The sequence below is a fragment of the Brassica napus genome, chromosome C5 (genome assembly GCF_020379485.1).
Source record: "Brassica napus cultivar Da-Ae chromosome C5, Da-Ae, whole genome shotgun sequence".
NCBI classification, from domain to species: Eukaryota; Viridiplantae; Streptophyta; class Magnoliopsida; order Brassicales; family Brassicaceae; genus Brassica; species Brassica napus.
Window position 1 is genome coordinate 4758183 of NC_063448.1, and position 19942 is coordinate 4778124.

The following is a 19942-nucleotide window of genomic DNA, read 5'->3' on the forward strand; positions in this document are numbered from 1 at the left end:
CTCTTCTTCTTCTTTTTTAAACCAAATACGTACTCTTCTTCTGTCCATGTGCTTTGGCTGGTTAGAATATTTTAATTTAAATACATTATTACCAATGATTTAAAGTTTTTAAATTCCATACAAATATGGAGCAATCTTCATGAGAGGCTCGAGGGTGCTCACATGAAACTTCCTCGCAAAAAGAAAACACACGTTCGTCACCTCACCCTCGTAGCTACAATTCGACCCAAACCGGATCCTATCCAAGAACCCGACCTGGATATCCTTCCTCACAAACCTCGCTGGATGGGATCCACCCCTTGACCAATCCACCCACGTCACGGTCCGGTTCGAATTCATTTCCGGACATATTTTGTTCACCAATGTCGGAATATAATGCTCGTCGATGTAACAAGGCGGCCGGCAGTGATCCTTGAAGACGTTGTAATACCGGTCATCGGAGATGATCTCGGCGGCGACTGTCCGTGAGAGCTCGAACCACTGGTTTCCTTTCCGCCAGTCAGAGAGAGACACGTGTGGCAGCATTTTGGGGTTGTAACGGCCTCGGCCCATGGGCCTTGGGTCGTCGAATGAGCCGAGGAAAGAGCGAGTGGAGCCCATGAGGTAAGTGTAGACTGTGGTGAAGTTAAAGAGAGGGATGCATGTCTCGGAGAGGAGGACGAAGCGAGAGTTCGATGGTTTTAGAAGCGCGTGCGATAAAAGACGTCTCTCTGCGTCCATCATGGAGGATTGTCCCCATTCAACGGTCTGCAAATTTTCACAATACTAAATATGAAATTAAACGTATATATCATGAATGTTATATATATAGAAAAACTATATATATTAAGCATACCTTGCTTGGTATGCGTTTCTTGTAAAATACTGAAGATTCTGGTGGCTCCTCAGTGAACTCCGGCGATGTATGTACATAAATGGAATAAAAATCTTCATGGCCTTTGAAGAATATTTCCCAAAGAGGGGACAAAGGCAAGTTCCACCTCGTCAGAAACATGAAGGCAACCTTTGGATGAGTCTCATCCATCACCGCTTCACGTGGTGCCATTGCTGCTCGACGCATCAGCTCTTCGTCCGCCATGTCACTGCCATGTGGAGGGGGAGCAGGAGAAAGAGTAGGATAAGTGAGAGGATCGTTTTGGAGGAAGAGTGAAGTTTGGAGTCGTTGGTTGAGGTAAAGAGCGAGGAGGATGACAAGAGATGAGATGGAGGTGAAGAAGACAACGGTGCCAAGGATATGAATGTATCGGAGAGTGATCGGTTCTTTCTTCATGCGTACGTTCAGTGCTTTAATAAAGGCTGTTATCTTTGGCTTCTTCATAATTTTTTTCTATATGTACGGCTATTCTACTCTTAGATAGTTCTTTGGCCTGTTCTACGTACATCATTCAAGTCCTCCAATTTTGTGTGTGCATATTTATAGTGCATGAGAATATGCGCCTATTATATTTTTAAATGAATGACCGTTTCTGCAGCAAAATAGGGATGGAAAATTCTTCAATTATCAATTGGCACAATTGATTTTGTTCAGAGAGAAAACATCATTCCATACTCAGGGATTATTTGGTATTTCATAATCTCTAGGCATGATCATGCATGGGTGGACGTGCATGGTGTGAGTAAATGTGCATGATAATTGTGGGTTTAGAATGAAAAACCCTCTAGCAAGAAAACAAGGATAATTGTGTGTCTAGTGAAACGTGACTAGTCAAGTGAAAAATAAGAGAAAATGAGCATGAAAATTGCGGTCAGTGTTAAATTATTGCTATGTTAAAAACGGCAAATAAGAAATTAACAAAATAAGCCATGCGTTATCTTTAAGGTAGGTGTTTCCATGCAGCCAAAAATGAAGCTCATTAGTCAATTAGTATAGGAAATATGCTACTAAAACTACTATAGTATTGCATGTATTTATATATAACAAAAATAAAATGTGAAGGATGTATATGTATTTAATATACATATCTAAAGCGACTAGGATTCAAAATTTCATAACTTGCAAGTTTTCGTCCTGATTTTAATGGACACTGAATTCCAAAGCTTATTTTGCTCTTCTCTGATCAAATGGAATGAATCAAATGAAGAATAAAAATCGAATATTTTGCAATAAACTTTTACGGCCCATTGGACTTTTAAAAAGGCCCAAACCATTACCGTGCTATTTAAGCCCAAAAGGCTTTCCATGCATTAGAAAACTCGCTTCATCAAAACAAGTGTATCTTCCACCAGAATCCATCTTTGTGTGTACCCCGTCTTCTTCATCTTCCTCGCTCTCCGTGTTGACTCTTGAGCCGATCCAACCATACACAACAACGCGATTCTCCTGTAAGTCAGACGATTTCAGCTGATTTTCTAGGTAGCCCTTTTATGCTTTCGATGCTGTTGCTTCCTTTGCGAGATTGCTTCCCCCTTTAGCTCTAGGGTTTTGCTATGCAATCTTAGGAAACCGAGATGAATTGAGCAGAGACGAGATTTAACAGACGAATTTGATCAATATTATGGAGATTTTGTGTTTGTACCCACCCAATAGTGTATTTCAATGATTAACCAACCTTAGTTGTTGAATTTTGGATTTTGCAGAAAGTTTTTAAGATTTAATCTGAGCTGCAAGATTTCTGATTAATCTAGAGATGCCTCGGGACTTGTCAAGATCGAGGTCTCCTTCTCCACGGCGCAGAAAGCACTCGAGGTCTCCTGTTAGGCATAGGCATAGCAGGAGAAGCAGAAGAGACAGGAGCCGTTCTCCATACTCGTCTTATTCCTATAGCAGGTAATTATAATAATGCGGCCGAGCTCCTTGTCTACCCTTATTAATTGGTTCGTCATAAGGATTGTAAGAAACTAAGAAAGATTGGTGGAATGGAACATTGTTTTTTATCTTGCTGCCTAGAAATGTAATGTCTTTAAGCTCTATTATTCTTATTATTACCAACTTCTTTTAGTAGCCTATTCTTATTCAATCGAGAGAGAGCTCTATCTGAATGATACAGATGCTATCGTTAGTTTTTGAGTGATGGTCTTGTTGAAAACATTTTTTCTAATCGTGTTTGATTACTGTAAGCAGTTTTGGCTGAAATCTTAATTTATTGGATTATTTTATTACCGGAGTTTCGCGTTTTAGGTAGTGCAGCCTGAATATTCATAAAAAAGCAATTTGTAGTTGGGTTAACATTACTGGTTTCTGATCTAATTTCTCTCAGAAGTTCCAAGTTAAAACCTTTTTTTTTTAATCCTGTTGATGGTTGTCTTTGAATTTTCCTGAGCAGTCATTAACAATAAAGAGATAAAAAAATCCCACCTTATATTTCTAAGTAGGATAATAGAATGATATGTTGAGAACATGGCTGAGAAATTAGGAAGAGGATCCTGGATCCATGCTCTTGCCATTATGTTAAAAGCTCAAATTTCTTCCCGTTCTATGGGAGGTGAAGTGAGCAGATGATGCTGTTGGTTATTCTTTCATTGATCTTTTCTCACATTAGCTTCCTCATCTGATAAAAGTTGGAGCTGATAATTCTTATCAGTGTATGAGGTAACTGCACATACTTTTTGCTTTCGTTATGTGAAGGTGTGGGCTACTTGATGCCTAGTCTTCATGTGCGTGGTAGTTCATCAGTTGCAGCTTTTGCTTACTGCTTTATTTTGGGTGTTTTACAGACGAAGAAGTCGTTCTATTTCTCCTAGGCGCCCCCGGAGTCGATCTGTTACTCCTAAGCGACGTTCACCAACACCAAAACGTTACAAAAGACAAAAGAGTAGGAGCTCTTCTCCATCTCCTGCAAGAAGATCTCCTGCCACGACCCTTGAGTCAGCTAAAAATAGGAATGGGGAAAAACTAATCAAAGAAGAGGAAGAACGGAAAAGGTAAATCAATTAAAAAAAAAATATTTGGAATGAATGTTATGCCAAACTAAAGCTTTATGTTGGCAAATGTTATTCTACTGTAACGTGAAGTGCTTTGATTATTAGTCTTAAAAGTGCAACAGGTTTCATGGCATTCTCTCACAGGCTTCACTTAAAGGGAGATAAGCTATAATTCGACTTGTTCATATTTGATCTTGTGGCACCAATGTTCATATTATATCGATTTGATAAGTTCTGAGAGTCATTTACATGGATCGTGACTGAATTAGACATGTATACGTTAAAAGAACAAGAATAGCTTAGCGAAGGTTTGTTTGTGTCTATGGTGGTGTTAAAATTTCCTTCACGAAATTTATCGTTCTTCGAATAGTATTTTTGCTTCTATTCTGTTCGAGATTGAAGACATCAAGATATGAAAAAGTCCAGGTGATATTTATGGTTCTGAATCTACTGTGGGTGTCTTCTAACTATTAACTATGTTTTCCAACAGGCGACAGCAGGAAGCAGAACTAAAGCTAATAGAGGAAGAAACTACTAAACGGGTTGAAGAAGCTATTATGAAAAAGGTTGAAGAAAGCTTACAGTCTGAGAAAATCAAAATGGAAATTCTAACACTCCTGGAGGAAGGACGAAAGAGACTTAATGAAGAAGTCGCAGCTCAACTTGAGAAGGAGAAGGCAGCTTCTCTTATCGAAGCCAAAGAAAAAGAGGTAAACGTCTTTTCTTATCCTTATCACACAGTGACATAGTGGATAGTTCATCATTTGAAAAGAACCTTGCTGTTGGCATTTTTCAATCTGCCTATCATGGAGAGTTGTTGATGAACAATCCTTTTTTCAGGGCGTCATGCGGTGTTTGTTGCAGGAAAGAGAGCAACAAGGGATAGAAGAGATGTCGAGAATCGAAGAGGAGAACCGGAAGAAAATAGAAGAAGCTCAGCTGAAAGAAGCAATGGAGAGGCAAAGGAAGGAGGAGGAACGTTATCGGGAGCTGGAGGAGCGTCAAAGACAGAAGGAAGAAGCGATGCGAAAGAAGAAAGCAGAAGAGGAAGAGGAACGTTTGAAACAAATGAAACTGTTGGGTAAAAACAAATCACGCCCTAAACTATCGTTTGCCTTAAGCTCCAAGTGAATGGATGAAAGGCAAAATGAAAATGATTCTCTTGTGATGATAAGTGTTTCTTTCTCTCAAAGATGCTTTATGATTATCTGTTGGTGCTTAAACCCTTTTCTATTATCCTGTAATTCTAGCTTTTAGATTCTCGTTTGTAATTTTATGTCAGGGAAAAATTTTCGTGTAGTTTTAGAATTTCAATGCAAAATTTATTAATAAGATTCTTCACTTTATTTTTCTATTGGTTAAAATATGATTAGGTGTATAGATAATTGTGTTTTTATTTTGGAAATATACAAAATCATATGTTTTCTTAATCCGTGTGCATAAACCCCTAGAACGACAACTAAAATGAAATGGAGAGAGTACTAAGTTTGTGTTGCAAATTGCAATAGAAGCATCATCCTGAGGCACATTCATTGTACATAAAAAAAATTACAAAACATTCAGAGTGAGGTTTTTCAATGTCAGATGTATAAAAAGCATTGACTAGATCTTAAATGGAAGAAGAATGATTTTGTTTGAGTCCTACATCTCTTCAGGGAACACCTTATGCAGAAAATTGACAAAGCGTTTTGAGTAAATGGTGGGTTCGGTCACAGATATTGTCATGGGATCATACTGCAAAGACTTGCATTTATGTTCCACTTTCTTCTTGGTGTTATACTCTTGTAGAATATCTATGATTCCCATGTACACCACCACATCGTATACTTCAAAGAGCTCAATTGTGGCAGACTCTTCCTTGTCCTCATCAAGCTTGTGGTGAGCTTGAGCCGGCATATTCACTCCTAACTGCACCCGCAGCCTAACAAAAGACCATAGATGCAATGCCATTGTTAAGCTATAAGCACTTATCAAATGAAGAAAACAAAAGAGATGGAAATAAGTAAACCTTGCGGTTCCAGGAAGAATGAGATCAACTTCCTGCTCTCCAACGGAAAATGCTCTGAGTGTGCTTCCTCTGATGTGAGGACCTGGTGCAGTACTCACGGAGTTGGGTTCGTGAGTCACCAATAGCAATCCTTTTGGAGGAATGGAGAGTTCTTGAGTCACACCAACTGAAAGTAAGAACATGAAACGGTAAGCTATATATAACACTGCACATTGCTTCATTGCTCGGTTCTGTAATCGTCTTCATATATAAAGGCATGAAGTGTCTTAAAGCTTTTCATTAGAATACTAATAGACACCTACCGTCAACAGAAGAAACGCTCTCTTGATCTGACATTGCATTAGGAGGCTCAAGAATATCATTAAGCTGCCCGGGAGCTCTAAAATGTAATCCCAGTAAAAGACTGTAGTCAATGATCTGCAGAGATTCCAAGAACGCGCAGTCTAAGTATATTTGCCTGCCAAAACAAGTTGGTTCCACAAACAATTAGAAACTTTCAAATGCAAAACACAGCTGCTTAAAATCATTGCTCAAGGATATGAATGAACCAAGAAACTGCAAGCGATTTCAGGAAGAAGAAGATAATAGCGCTCACTTGAAGAGTGCTTCCCTTAACAGCTTGTCCATATGAAATTCATAAGCAAGATCAAGATCCTTCAAGGTGGTTTTTTCTTGTATTTTACTCTTTTCAGTAAATCTCCCATGTGATGAACCCTTGAGATCATATCTACGATGAATCTTCAGCTCTGTGCAAAACATATTTCCCATGACCACAAAGCGTACCTATCAAAAGACCCAAAAGCTCATGTTACATAAAAGGTGTAAACACAATAGAAGGATAAGTGATCAGAGAAGTTCTTACCTTCTTCCCCCACTTGAGTGTTATTCTATGAACTCCAAAGAATTTGGTTATAAGTGTGTTCTCATGGTCCCCTACATGTTTATAGTACCTAGGCAACATTCTCAGTAGAACCTATAAACCAAAGAAAGATGGTTGCTCAGTTAGTTCTAGCAAGAATCAAATCACAGCTTTTTGATCAGTAAGTTCAAACCTTCAGCTCAGATTTTTTTAATGTCTTGATAACAAATCTGTCGTCGTGAGAAAGGTAGAAGATACTGCCACTTTTCCCAGGGGAACAAATCTCTGTCAGGCCATCATCACCACATATAGACATCATGTACTCTGCTGCATCTAACTTGAACATTTCCCTCAAATTCCTGAAACAAAAGGCACAGAATATCAATTTTAATGAACAAACAATCACTTATCTCATATGAAAGAGAGATCAAGAGGAACAACAGAGAAATAAGGCGGAGCTAAGATGTTCATAACTTTTACAAGTATCTTTATCTGCTAGAAGAAAAACTGTTTTTACCTGAAAACCATAGGACAATAGTCTTTCCAAGAGAAGTCGATAGATTTGTGCGGAGGCGTAAAATTAGAGCCGTCTTTAGGGAAGAACATCACCGTTCTGGCCTTCTTACCAAAGTCAGAACCACGCACGTCTCGCCTTGGCACTGGTGTAATTTTCCCAACAGTATACCTATAAGCTTCCAATGATTCTTGTGTTAAAAGGAATATTATAATGCAATCTTAGAGAAATATGCAGTGGATACATGTAAGCCATCATCATAACAAATATGCAAACAGGTTCACTCAAGAATCAATGAGAACTGAGAAATAAACTTAAGGGTGTTGATATAGTTTACCTGATACCAAGTTGGAGATTAAGCATCAGATGATAATTATGTTCCCCAGTAAGAAAGGTCAAGAAAGTCCTCGCACTGACTTGCTTACTAAGAGTTGAAGGTGGTCTAATTTTGAGTGACCTGTCAACAGAACTCGTGGTGACACTTTCTCTAATCAAAACTCCTTGCATGTACTCCCTTTCGTAAGCGACACGGTTCTTCTTATCCTGTCCCTCGCTTTGCCCTGAGCCCAAAGTCCTTGCAGACTTAGATGTCAACTCTCTTGGACGATCAGACATTCCACTAGTTGAAGTTCTCATGGAAAGGCTTCGATTCACAGTGCTCAAACTCAAACTCCTAAGATCATCAACATCTATCGACGAGCTACGAGAAAGCACAAACTTCCCCGTGTCATCATACTCAAGAGACCGGCACCACTTCTTCAGAGAAGGATGTTTACTCCCAGCAGGATAAAAGATTCCCTTCCCATCTTTAACACCACGAGACCACGTCCCAAAATACAAAGAACCATCAGCAAACTTATAAACCCCAGAGCCATGTCTACACCCATTCAACCAAAACCCATCGAAAAGATCACCATTACCCCATCTCATCACCCCTCTCCCACACATCTTACCCTTCTTCCAGCTCCCTATGTACCTATTCCCATTAGTCCAAGAGTAACTGCCACGCCCTTCTTGCGACCCTTCTCTCCAGGAGCCATCGTAAAGATCAGAGTTGCAATACTCTTTCCTCCCGAGGCCGTGCCTTACGTTCATCCTCCATGCTCCACTGTAAACAGATTGGTCTGGTGAAGTCATGGTGCCGATGCCGTGAAGGTAGCCGCCGGAGAAGTCTCCCTCGTATTTGGCTCCGGATGACCATATGAGCTCCCCTTTGCCAGAGATTTTGCCTTGGTCCCAGTCTCCTTCGTAGAGAGTTCCATCTGACCATGAGTACTTTCCCTTACCATGAGGAAGCAATCCTTTGACTTCACCAGAGTAGAAATCACCGTTTGAGAATTCTCTTCTTTCTTCAGGAGGGTTTAGGATACTACACAAAAAAAGTATCAAACTTTAACAAGCTAGGTGGGAAATGAATTAGGAATTGATTAGTCAAGAACGAAACACACACACACACCTTGTATCCATCTCAGCTTTAGCTTCTAGGTGATCCAAGAACATTTGTTTCACCCACTTTACAAATGATGTTTAAAGCTGCCTTCTTGAGCACATGGTCCTCTTCTCTGCAGAGGAATAAAGATCAAATTTTTGAATCAGAAACTCGTAGGATTGATCAAATACTCAATCGTGAAGAAGTCAAACAGCAAAACCCATTACTCAACCAATCTCGGAACATGACAATTTCATAGCTTTTCGACGGAGAAAAACAAAATCAAACTCAGCGAAAAAACCAAATACGCAGCGTACTCACCCAGACGAATCTTAACAAGAGAGAAGAAAGCTCAAAGATTGAGCAAAGAGTTTGAGAAGCTTTTTTTATGTAAAATATTTATGTTTCCGCCCGCATGCACCAACCAATGTTCCATTCAAACCCAGCTTCCTCTTTCTCTTTTTAGCGAATTTATGCGACATGTTTTTTTTTATTTCTCTTCTCTTATAAATATCTTTTATTAATATATTGACTGGTTCATATAAATGGGCACATATTTTCTTAAGAAATAGTATAAAAAGTATTTTTCTTTCAAAATCTTGTTCTTTGGGAAAAAAAAATCAAAATTTTGAACTAATTTTCATATTAAAAAGCTTGAGAAAATTGCATTTTATTGCTGTATCATTTATTTTCAAGTGTCAACAAAGTGGAAATAAATAAAAAATTGACATGACAAAATATAAATCAGATTCTCGGATTTAAATACCGGCTATGAACCTTTTTGACCTTCTACAGCTAACAATACACAGTCTCTCGTGTTCAGGAAAAAAAAATTTAAAAGTACTTTATGGATTATGATGCATGAAAACAAATCACTAAATTACAAATTTCAGTTTTTATATTGCAAATATCTTCGAGGTAGAGAATTTAAATTTCGCAAGCTTTTCATATAGTGATTTGTTGGAGGCGGTATATTGCCAAACACTACATAAACTAAACACTAATTATTATTGATTACTATATGATAACCAGCGCGCATGCGTACGGTGAATTTTTATAATAATGTTTATTTATTAAATGGTTTTAACATTTTGAAACACGATAATTTTCATCGATTATAAAATGACGAATACAAAAATTGGTCTTTCAAATATATCATCGTTGTTGTATAATTAACGTATTACATATCATTTTAATTATTTTTAAGACTTCATATGTACAAAAGTAAATTAAATTTTACGGCTGATACAAATCACCAAAACCAAATAGCCAACAATGACGAAAGAAGATTATGTTTTCTGCTCTCGATTTGTTTACTATTGACCCTCCATAAGTGATTTCATTTCCACTTCTATAAAATTGTGCTTTCATTCCAGTCTTTATTTCATTCATATGAGTTAAGTTTCTTTTTTTTTAACTTTTTTTATGAATTCGGTGGATTACATAAGTGTCAACTTAAAAAAAATAGACATCTGTAAAAATTAGTTTCACTCCAGATACATATCTAAGAATTAAAATTTTGAAAAAATCACCGGCAAACTATACTAACAGGTTAATATTCAAATCTAATATATCAAGCTGTTATAGAATATAAGTGCAGACTCGAAATATAAATGTCTGTCTAGTTTATATTCATCAGCTCGGTCTAAAATCATCTAATTCAAGAACAACAAAACAAATTACTTATTTCACCAGTTCGGATAATATCTGAATCCGAACGAGTAATGTCTAAACCCAGATGGATATTTATATTTCTAGTTTACTTCTCTCATTTTATTCAAAATATTTATATTAATAATGATTATTGCTCAAAATTAGATAATATACATATAATTATGGATAAAATCATTTGCTATTCACTTAAAATATATATCAAGCTCTTGTTTTTTTGCATTAACAAAAGTTGCATCTAAATTTTCAAAACAACAACTAAATTTGTGTCTTTCTAATCTATTAATAGTTTAGTCTTTTAAAAATTAGAAAACCCAGTTAAGTTAAAATATAGTTTAAATACAAAAAAACTTGAACAATGAATAATTTATTTATTTTTTCAAAATTTAAATATCCGAACTCAATCCAAAATATCTGAACCCGAACATAAAACACCCGAACCCGACTCGAATGTAGAAATATCTGAGTGGGTTCTATACATTTATATTGAAATACCTGATACGAACCCGAACGTGTATCCGAACGCCCACCCCTACGATATATGATCATTTATATCTTGTTTGAACAAAAAAAAAATTAAACCATCGATCACAAAATTTTCAATTTGGGACTTTTACCGTTTTTAGTAATTTATAGTCGGTTTTAAAAAATCAAAATATAACATATAAGAAAAAATCTATTTTATTTTATTTTATTTTATCCTTAATGTGATTGTTTAATTTCTTTTAATAGTATAAACTTAAACAAAAAAAGAGAGAGGTTAGAAAAAATGTTATCAAAAATGTATTATTCATAATCATTAATTGTCATATATATGTTAACCATATTATTTAAGTAAAGAAAAAATATTATTATGTACACTACTAATTAATTTTATAGTTAGTTTAATAAAAAGCATAATATATGTTTATATGGACCAACTTATTTTTCTAACAATTCTAATAATCATTTTCGTGATGACATGTGGCTACGAAAATATGTTGTGATGCTCCATGATTAATATATAGGGGATATTTAACTAAGAAAATGTAATTAAGTTAATTGTAGGAATTGTCAAATATGTTAACGGTAGAGATTTTTAATCTGATTTTAAACCATTATTCCAAAGTATATTTTTAAAATGATAAGAACATCTAGCAGTCTTCATATTTTGATGATGAATAGCGTGTACTTCGGTTCTTCCAATTATGAAAATCGAATTTGTTATTACACAGAATGTGAACATACTAAAATAATGTGAGATCTCTGATACGTCCAACAACCAATTGATTATAACTATAAGTAAAATTTTGTAAAGACTGGTCTCCGATCCATAGTATATAGTATCGAAAAGAGTTTGTTTTCTCATGCATTACGGTCAAACCAATTTTTTTAAAAATAATTTAAGTTATCTAACTAAAGTTTTAAGTCAGATCAATATATAATTAGTTCGGATAATCTATATTAACTTTAAAATTGTACAACTGTCAAATCATCCAGGAGGTTCAAATAATCAAATCCTATTGATTCGGACGACGTTCGTTGATTAATAATCCCATATAAAAGTATTATATGTCTACTGTCATCGAAAAACATATTTTCACAAATAATTGAAGGGAATGCAATCCATTATACATAGTTTTATACTTGGGATTTATACGCTCGTTCAGAATAAAGCCTACTAGGCTTAAAATACCCGCAAGGCTCTCCACTGGAAAAGAGCTTTATTCCCAAGAAACAAAGGCATTAGTTCCTCAAAATATAGTTTACAGTATGTGGTTGCGTTGCAGAAAAGTGATCATTAGTAGAGATGCATTATTCATGACTATGTTGCAGTCAGTGCCTGTCCAACATTTTTAATTTTTTCTTGACGCCCTAAGCTCATTTAAAACTTTATGCCTTTGTTATTCATCTACAATTTTTTTTATTCCCTATTTACGACTAAATTTTTTTATGCCCTAAACGGTCGCTTTCCTCGCCTATGCTCGAGACCGGCCCTGGTTGCAGTTTAAAAACATTGGAAAGTTTAAACAACCAATTCATTTTTTTCACGTTTAAACCTAACAAAAAAATTTTTAGAGTAGTTGAACAATAATTATATTTTCCAATATAATATAACTCAATGAATGTGAGACGAAACGAAAAAAATTTCAACCGATGACCAAAAAGAAAAGATGACAAAAGCAACAAAAAGTTCAACCACGTTTTTTTTTTTTTTTTTTTTGTAAAAGGATATAAGTTCAACCACGTTGATCTGATCATATTTACATGCACGACGTTTTACGTTGAAATTAATCATAGCACGACCCAAAGAACAAATAAATCAAAGTACTTTTATGAGTTGATGTAGACAAATAAATTAAAGTTGACCACTCCTAACTCTCAGAAATTTGTGAAGAATAACAACAACTTGAAAAAAAATAAGTCCCTGATGTTTATATATTTCACTGTACTCCGATACTACTTCAAATATAGGTTTTATAGACCAAATAAAATCACATAAATGGCGGTATAAGGAAACCTATACAAACAAGTGTTTAAAAAAGTAATCCTATTCTATAATAAAGTAATAGTGTTTAAAAAAAATGGCTGTATAAGAAAACAAAAGGACATTTCCACCGTCCGGGATAATATTTAGTTATCTATAGATAAGAAAGCCCGACCAGATATATTTTTCTGCTGGTGGTTTTTCAAATAACTAAATTTAGTATATGGACGATGTTGACGTGGGGAGATGGAAAAAAATGAACAAAGAACGACAACGATGTTGTGCGGTACTATTAAAAGAGATGGTGGCTTCGTGAATTGTGACAACACAAATGAACAAGACAAACCATGCATGATAGGATCCTGACATTTTTTTATTGTTTTCCTTTTGCTAATTAAACATGGACCCCTTTACGTTGCTTGCTAATTTTTTTATTTGTTTGCTTTTGCTTTGTGAATTGTTTTCATTTGAATAAGCATACACGTCTGCTTCAATATATTCGGCGAAAAACTAACTTATAATGATCAAAAATATCATTTTGGGGTTTGGAGAATAAGGTTCCAACTGATAATAATTTAATGATCGATATGCATAAATTCACCTTTAAAAAGAAAACACAATGTTTTCTTTATATAATTTGCATGCTGCATATGCTACAGTATAATGCAAAAATACTGTACTCCAGTGACCTGAACAAGAATTGCAAATTTTGCAAAGTCTCAACATGATTAATTAAAATATTTTCTTTATTACATATGAATCATAGTGCCTTTTTAATAAACTACTAAGGGCGGGTATATTTTTTATTTTATTTTTTTGAAAAATTTAATTTTTATATTTATGTTATTTTTTGTAATCATATTTGTGTTTAATATTTATTTAGTTTAATATAATTTTTGGTAACTATATTAAATATGTCAAGTTGTATAACTTTTCATTTATGCCATATGCATTTCAAAAATTATTTTTAAACTTTATTCCTAAAGTTTGTAACATATTATATTTTTGTAATAGTTACCTAACATAATTAGCCAAGAATATTCGTACCCAGAAAAACTCAATTAGCTAAGAATATTCGTACCCAGAAAAACCCAACTCTGAATCGACCCAAGAATCAAAGTCGATTACTCTATTAGATCTGGCTTATATATTTGAACGGTTCTTAAAGTGTTATATCCGAAACCAATATCAAATTTAACCCGCATCGAAAACCAAACAATTTTTTTTGAAAAATGTTTGAAAAAATAATTTTAATATATTCTGTTATATATATGTAAATGGGTTAATATAATCTTCACTAACTTTAAGTAAAATCACATTGAACAAATTTTTTAATCAAATAACCTATTTAAAACCCATTAAACTAAAATTCGTATAATATATTAAAATAAATAATACTTCCATAGTAATATCAGATACATATTAAAAATATATTCAGAATTTAAATTAGATATTAGCCATATAATTAGGTACCAAATAGAAGTTGGTTACGTTATATATTTAAATGCTATATCTTCTAGGGAATTTAGATGCAATTTTAAAATATGTTGATTGAAGTAATAATTAATTAACGATTTTGATGCTATCATGCACTTTTCTCATCTTTATTTAATTTCAGTTTTTGTTTGATTAAATAAGATATTTAGATGTAAATAGAAAAAAATGGATCCTGATTATTATGTTCAAGCGGTGGTTACATTCACAATATATAATTAGATGCATTTAGTATTTTTTAAGTATAGATTGTTGAAAATAATTAGTTGGACTAAACATATATCAACAAGTCATATTCTTAATTTAATAGGATTTGATGGTATATATCAAAATTGCTTTGGGGACTAAATAAGCAACTGCAATAACATTAAAGTCTCCTGTATATTATATATTACGAAAGAACAACAAATTGGTATTCGGATAGATATTTAAGAAGAAGTTGATAAAAAAAAAGTTTTTTACCAAAAAAAAAAAGTTGATAAAAAGTGAGAAAAGTGGTGAAGTGGGTGTCACGAAACGTATGAAGAGAACTTAGAGAAGTGTGGAGTGGGGCTGTGCTGTTTCTTGTCGGCTCCTGCCGTTCAGTTCGTTGCAAAGAATCTCATTTCTTTATTTTCCCATCTTCTCCCGTACACATAAATAGTTTAGAAAATAAGTTGGCAAAAAAAGTGTTATTCTTTATATACTCTAAATTATATGGAAATATATATTTTCCAACAGTACTTATTATGTTATATTGTTATCAAAGTTTCAAAAAAAAACAGTACTTGGAGCAACATTAACGGCTAATACTTGTGGGGGTTTCTAAAAAAAATACTATTTTCGTTTTTAAATAAATGTCACTTTGACATTTTTCACACTAATTAAAAAATGGCAGAAATATATGTAAGTTGTTATTAATTATATTTTTCTGACCAATAGTATTTGAAATAAATAAAATTATTTATAATATCAATACAGTTTTCAATTATTTTTCAGCTGAAATTAAGTATAATCTTATATATTAAACAGAAGTCACAACTTTGATTCATGTGTGATTTTTTAAAAATGGACCTAATGGATCTATTCCTATAAAGTCATGTTACATTTAATATATAATATTATCATTTAAATTTTGGGTCTACCAGAAATTTTTATTGGGCTATCAATAATTGAATTTAAACAATAAATGATCCATTGGATTTATAGATAATATAAATTAAATAGATATAATTTAATGTTGTAATACTATACCTCGATATGCTAAATATTTAAATATTTGTCGATGTTAACTTTTAAAATTGATTTTTTTAAATAACAAAAATCATATTATCTAACAATGATTAATCTTTACTACCTTAAACCAATGAAAACAAATTTTAAACTATATAATTTATTTTAAAAATTAAAAAAAACTAAATGTTTAATTATTTACTCAATAATATAAATCTATGAAGCGAAAAGTTTAATTTTTAAATTTTTTTATAAATTTGTGAAACATTACAATATGTTTGAATATGACAATAAAACAATATTTTACTAATATTTATATATATAGTTACGATTTTAATATTGAAATAATAATCCGAAAATATATATATAGAAGAAGATACAAATACATGTGAAAGTTTGAAACAATCCATTCAATGAAAAAAATATACAGTAAACTTATTATGTTTTAAAAATTGATAGACACATATATATTATAATATATACCAATTTAGAATTAAAAACAAAATATTTATATAAAAATAAATGAAAACAAAAATCCGCGCGGTTGCGGGGGTCGAGATCTAGTTTGCATTGAAATTGTAAAGTGACACTATTTTGTAACAAGGAAAATATTTAAAATGACATTTATTACGAAACAGATAGAGTATTAATATGTAACTATTTTAGTTTACTTAAAACATGTTGAAATATTGCCTAAAGGACAACTGTCTTTTTGAGTATCAAACCGGTTTTTTTTTTTTGAACTAAATCAAACCGGTTCTAAAAGATTAGTTATTAAGATTTTTTTGTGATGTTTCTCTTTCCTAAATTATTACTATTTTTATCTTTAAAACCTCTTTTTCACCGCACGTTGGAGGTGCTCTTGTTATGTTTTATCGAAAAAACTGTCAGTATGTTAAGATGAATAGTCAAACAAAACGGAAACTACTTTACGACTTTTATGAGGACTTTATAAGATTTAATAACTTGGTGGTTTAATGTAAGTTGGAAAACCTACAAATTTTGTTTTCCTGCTAAATAAGCACAAGTAATATGCACGATGAACCAACAGTAAGGCCCGTTGGACAATCACTCTTTAGGCCATGTTCAAAGCCCAAAAGGTCGAAACAGAAAGCCTGCTTGATCTTGCGAAACACGGACTCGTACCGTCCACGTGGACCCAAACACAGATCCGGTAAGATACTTCTCCTCTCTCCCCCTGCCTTTACTCGGTAAGTAGTAGCTCGAAGAAGAACATGGAGACGCCAGTTCTGGGTTTCGAATCACGGTGTCCTCATCTCTTCAACACCAACTCTCGCCCCTCTTCCTCTCTCCCAGCTTCCACCCTCTCCGTACGAACTCTCACAGCAGCTACCGTCGTGAAATCACCGGCGACCGTAGTAGTAGTAGCAGAAGCTCCTCGCACAAAGCCTCACTCCAAATCCTTCCTTACGAGAAAATCCGCAATCTCTGAGATCGAACAGTCCCCTGACTTCCTCTCCTCTCTGCAGAGGTAACGCATCAATCTTTTTGCTTCCGAACTCTTATGATGATGATAGTCTCTCGTCACTTTTAACTCCACACCCTCTGCAGATTATCTAGAGTTTTGAAAGTCCAAGACTTGAACGTGATTCTTCGCGATTTCGGAATCTCCGGACGATTGCAAGATCTTATACAGGTAAACTATCGATTTAAACTTTAACATGAAAGATTCATAAGAACCAGCACTTGTGGCCTGGTGTTGGTTAACTTGAGGGCAAAAGCCCAATACGGTAAAGCAAGCCACGAGGGTTCGAGTCCCCGGCCGATAGAGAATTAACATTTCGGCATCACCGGGGCCAGACGACCGACACTTTGACTGGTCTGGACCACTTATGTGGACATACCCCTGTATAATTAAAGGAAAAAAAAGATTCATAAGACATAATTTTTTAAAAATATTTTTGGGCAGCTCTTTGATTGGATGCAACAACATGGTAAAGTTAGTGACTCAACTTACAGCAGCTGCATCAAGTTTGTTGGAGCTAAAAGCGTCTCAAAGGCTCTAGAGATATACCAAAGCATCCCTGACGACTCTACCAAAACCAATGTGTATATATGTAACTCCGTTCTTAGCTGCCTTGTCAAGAACGGGAAGCTTGACAGCTGCATCAAGTTGTTTGATCAGATGAAGCGTGATGGTCTGAAACCAGATGTTGTTACTTATAATACGGTATGTCATTATATGCAACATCTTGTTTTTTTTTTTTTTTGTATAGGTTTTATAATATATATTTTTTCTTCTTCTTTGATGTGTGTAGCTGCTTGCAGGTTTCATCAAGGTGAAAAATGGGTTTCCTAAGGCTATGGAACTCGTTGGAGAGCTGCCGCATAATGGGATAAAGATGGATGGTGTGATGTATGGGACTGTCTTGGCCATCTGTGCTTCGAATGGTCGATGTGAAGAAGCTGAAAGCTTTGTCCAGCAGATGAAAGATGAAGGTCATTCGCCCAACATGTATCATTACAGCTCCTTGCTCAATTCTCATTCTTGGAAAGGAGATTACAAGAAAGCTGATGAGCTGATGACTGAGATGAAATCAGTAGGATTAGTGCCAAACAAGGTTTGTTTGTTGTCAGTATCTCTCTTCTCATGCAATCACATTTGTTGTTATTGTATGAGAGACTAGTTCTTTCAGTGTTTTGATTCCTTGTTTCTCGTGTAACTCGCAAATTTGGCAGGTGATGATGACAACTTTGCTTAAGGTTTATATTAAAGGAGGTTTGTTTGACAGGTCAAGAGAATTACTCTCTGAGCTTGAATCTGTAGGCTACGCCGAAAACGAGGTAAAGCTCGCTGTATATACTATAGAAAAGATCATGTGTGACGATCAATGTACAACTTTCATTTACATAATTACATGATAGAAACCATTGCTTATTGGTATGCGATCTTGGTATAACTAGATTGATTGATGCTCATAAAATTCTTTTATTCTCTAGATGCCATATTGTATGCTGATGGATGGTCTTTCAAAGACGGGGAAGTTAGAAGAAGCAATGACTATCTTTGATGATATGAAAGCGAAAGGTGTTAAATCTGGTATGTTTATTTAGCTGATGATTAGTTAGCAAGTTAGCTTTCATATTTTATTTTAACACATCACGACTCCAATTTTTTTTTTTTTTTTTTTTTTTTTTTACAGATGGCTATGCAAACAGCATCATGATAGCTGCTTTATGTAGAAGCAAGCGCTTCGAGGAGGCAAAACAACTTGCAAGGGACTCTGAGACCACTTACGAAAAATGCGACTTGGTAATGTTGAACACAATGCTCTGTGCCTATTGCAGAGCAGGAGAAATGGAAAGTGTTATGCGGATGATGAAGAAGATGGATGAGCAAGCCGTTAGTCCTGACTACAACACTTTCCATATTTTGATAAAATATTTCATCAAGGAGAAACTGCACCTACTTGCGTACCAAACCTTGCTTGACATGCATAGTAAAGGCCACCGGCTTGAGGAGGTAATAACTAGCATCAAATGCATTTTTAGTGTTCTAATAAGTTGAAGTTTTTCTCAACTTTATGTTGTAAATTTTGCAGGAACTTTGTTCGTCTTTGATATACCATCTCGGTAAAATTAGAGCTCATTTAGAGGCATTCTCAGTCTACAACATGCTGAGATACAGCAAAAGAACTATATGCAAGGATCTGCATGAGAAGATTCTTCACATTCTAATCCATGGGAAACTCTTTAAAGACGCATACGTTGTAGTGAAGGTTTGAAATCCCTCTATTAGGCAAATTTTAACATTTGGTCTGAAGCCGTGGTGAAAAATGTGTATCAGGACAATGCAAAGGTGATCTCACAGCCTACTTTGAAGAGATTTTGTAAAGCTTTTATGGTCTCGGGGAATATTAATTTAGTGAACGATGTTTTCAAGGTCTTGCATGGTTCTGGCCACAAAATCGATCAGGTAAATAAAACCAACCGGGAACAACTTGATTGAAGCTATCTATTCACAGCTGAACTATACTGGATGATCTCATTTTGTTGTCACTGTATGCTTCTGTTGTTCAGGTTCAGTTTGAGATTGCGATTTCAAGATACATTTCACAGCCAGATAAAAAGGAACTGCTTCTTCAACTACTACAATGGATGCCTGGTCAAGGATATGTTGTCGACTCATCGACAAGAAACCTTATTCTTAAGCAATCTCATTTGTTTGGTCGGCAACTCATCGCAGAGATCTTGTCCAAGCATCATATCGTGTCAAGGACGATGGTAAGATCTCGATCTGAGCCGAAGTTTAGTAGAGGTCAGAGAGGTAAATAAGAATGTAATAGATGTATGTACTTTGTGTCACGAGATAGATAACAGAGAGTAGTAGTAACATTTGTAGATGTGCTAATGAATCGAGTTTTACATAAATATATTCATTTTTCAACAAACCAACAAGAATTTTC

The 19942-nt window shown here is 34.6% G+C and overlaps 4 protein-coding genes across 7 annotated transcripts; 2 read left to right on the forward strand and 2 right to left on the reverse strand.

Annotated features, from left to right (window-relative positions):
• Positions 1-52: 52 nt before the first annotated feature.
• LOC106356285 (glycosyltransferase BC10-like) lies at positions 53-2049 on the reverse strand. Its single transcript, XM_022702692.2, has 2 exons — positions 836-2049; positions 53-747 (listed from the first exon to the last, which is right to left on the reverse strand). Exons 1-2 carry the CDS (start codon positions 1316-1318, stop codon positions 109-111), a joined length of 1122 nt encoding a protein of 373 aa, XP_022558413.2. The 5' UTR covers positions 1319-2049; the 3' UTR covers positions 53-108.
• Positions 2050-2191: 142 nt separating this feature from the next.
• Positions 2192-5207, forward strand: LOC106357944 (uncharacterized protein At1g10890). 4 transcript variants are annotated; one of them, XM_013797671.3, is made up of 5 exons: positions 2192-2322; positions 2578-3529; positions 3655-3861; positions 4352-4571; positions 4702-5207. In XM_013797671.3, exons 2-5 carry the CDS (start codon positions 3525-3527, stop codon positions 4990-4992), a joined length of 723 nt encoding a protein of 240 aa, XP_013653125.2. In that variant the 5' UTR covers positions 2192-2322; positions 2578-3524; the 3' UTR covers positions 4993-5207. The 4 variants fall into 4 exon arrangements, with proteins under 4 accessions (XP_013653125.2, XP_013653122.2, XP_013653123.2 ...); XM_013797668.3 differs by having other exon boundaries at positions 2578-2767; XM_013797669.3 differs by having other exon boundaries at positions 2205-2353; positions 2578-2767.
• A 159-nt stretch (positions 5208-5366) lies between these two features.
• Positions 5367-9186, reverse strand: LOC106357943 (phosphatidylinositol 4-phosphate 5-kinase 7). The gene is made up of 10 exons (XM_013797667.3): positions 8993-9186; positions 8699-8804; positions 7580-8611; positions 7246-7413; positions 6922-7087; positions 6732-6842; positions 6465-6652; positions 6172-6326; positions 5870-6035; positions 5367-5782 (listed from the first exon to the last, which is right to left on the reverse strand). Exons 2-10 carry the CDS (start codon positions 8740-8742, stop codon positions 5503-5505), a joined length of 2310 nt encoding a protein of 769 aa, XP_013653121.2. The 5' UTR covers positions 8743-8804; positions 8993-9186; the 3' UTR covers positions 5367-5502.
• Positions 9187-16676: 7490 nt separating this feature from the next.
• On the forward strand, positions 16677-19927 carry LOC106357945 (pentatricopeptide repeat-containing protein At1g10910, chloroplastic). The gene is made up of 10 exons (XM_013797672.2): positions 16677-17007; positions 17088-17172; positions 17446-17706; positions 17795-18097; positions 18216-18320; positions 18477-18576; positions 18680-18999; positions 19079-19255; positions 19324-19452; positions 19557-19927. The coding sequence occupies exons 1-10, from the start codon at positions 16751-16753 to the stop codon at positions 19809-19811; spliced, it is 1992 nt and encodes a 663-aa protein (XP_013653126.1). The 5' UTR covers positions 16677-16750; the 3' UTR covers positions 19812-19927.
• The last annotated feature ends 15 nt before the right edge of the window (positions 19928-19942 follow it).

Bases quoted from the DNA above. Each gene is read 5' to 3' on its own strand.
- LOC106356285 (XM_022702692.2), bottom strand. From the start codon at position 1,318: ATGAAGAAGCCAAAGATAACAGCCTTTATTAAAGCACTGAACGTACGC. The intron at 748-835 runs GTATGCTTAATA...GAAAATTTGCAG, and splicing joins AGAAACGCATACCAAGCAAG to ACCGTTGAATGGGGACAATC.
- LOC106357944 (XM_013797668.3), top strand. From the start codon at position 2,628: ATGCCTCGGGACTTGTCAAGATCGAGGTCTCCTTCTCCACGGCGCAGA. The intron at 2,768-3,654 runs GTAATTATAATA...GGTGTTTTACAG, and splicing joins TCGTCTTATTCCTATAGCAG to ACGAAGAAGTCGTTCTATTT. The intron at 4,572-4,701 runs GTAAACGTCTTT...TCCTTTTTTCAG, and splicing joins TCGAAGCCAAAGAAAAAGAG to GGCGTCATGCGGTGTTTGTT.
- LOC106357943 (XM_013797667.3), bottom strand. From the start codon at position 8,742: ATGTTCTTGGATCACCTAGAAGCTAAAGCTGAGATGGATACAAG. The intron at 8,612-8,698 runs GTGTGTGTGTGT...TTTTTTGTGTAG, and splicing joins AAAGCTGAGATGGATACAAG to TATCCTAAACCCTCCTGAAG. The intron at 7,088-7,245 runs GTAAAAACAGTT...CTTTTGTTTCAG, and splicing joins TATTGTCCTATGGTTTTCAG to GAATTTGAGGGAAATGTTCA.
- LOC106357945 (XM_013797672.2), top strand. From the start codon at position 16,751: ATGGAGACGCCAGTTCTGGGTTTCGAATCACGGTGTCCTCATCTCTTC. The intron at 17,008-17,087 runs GTAACGCATCAA...CACCCTCTGCAG, and splicing joins TTCCTCTCCTCTCTGCAGAG to ATTATCTAGAGTTTTGAAAG. The intron at 19,256-19,323 runs GTTTGAAATCCC...AATGTGTATCAG, and splicing joins ACGCATACGTTGTAGTGAAG to GACAATGCAAAGGTGATCTC.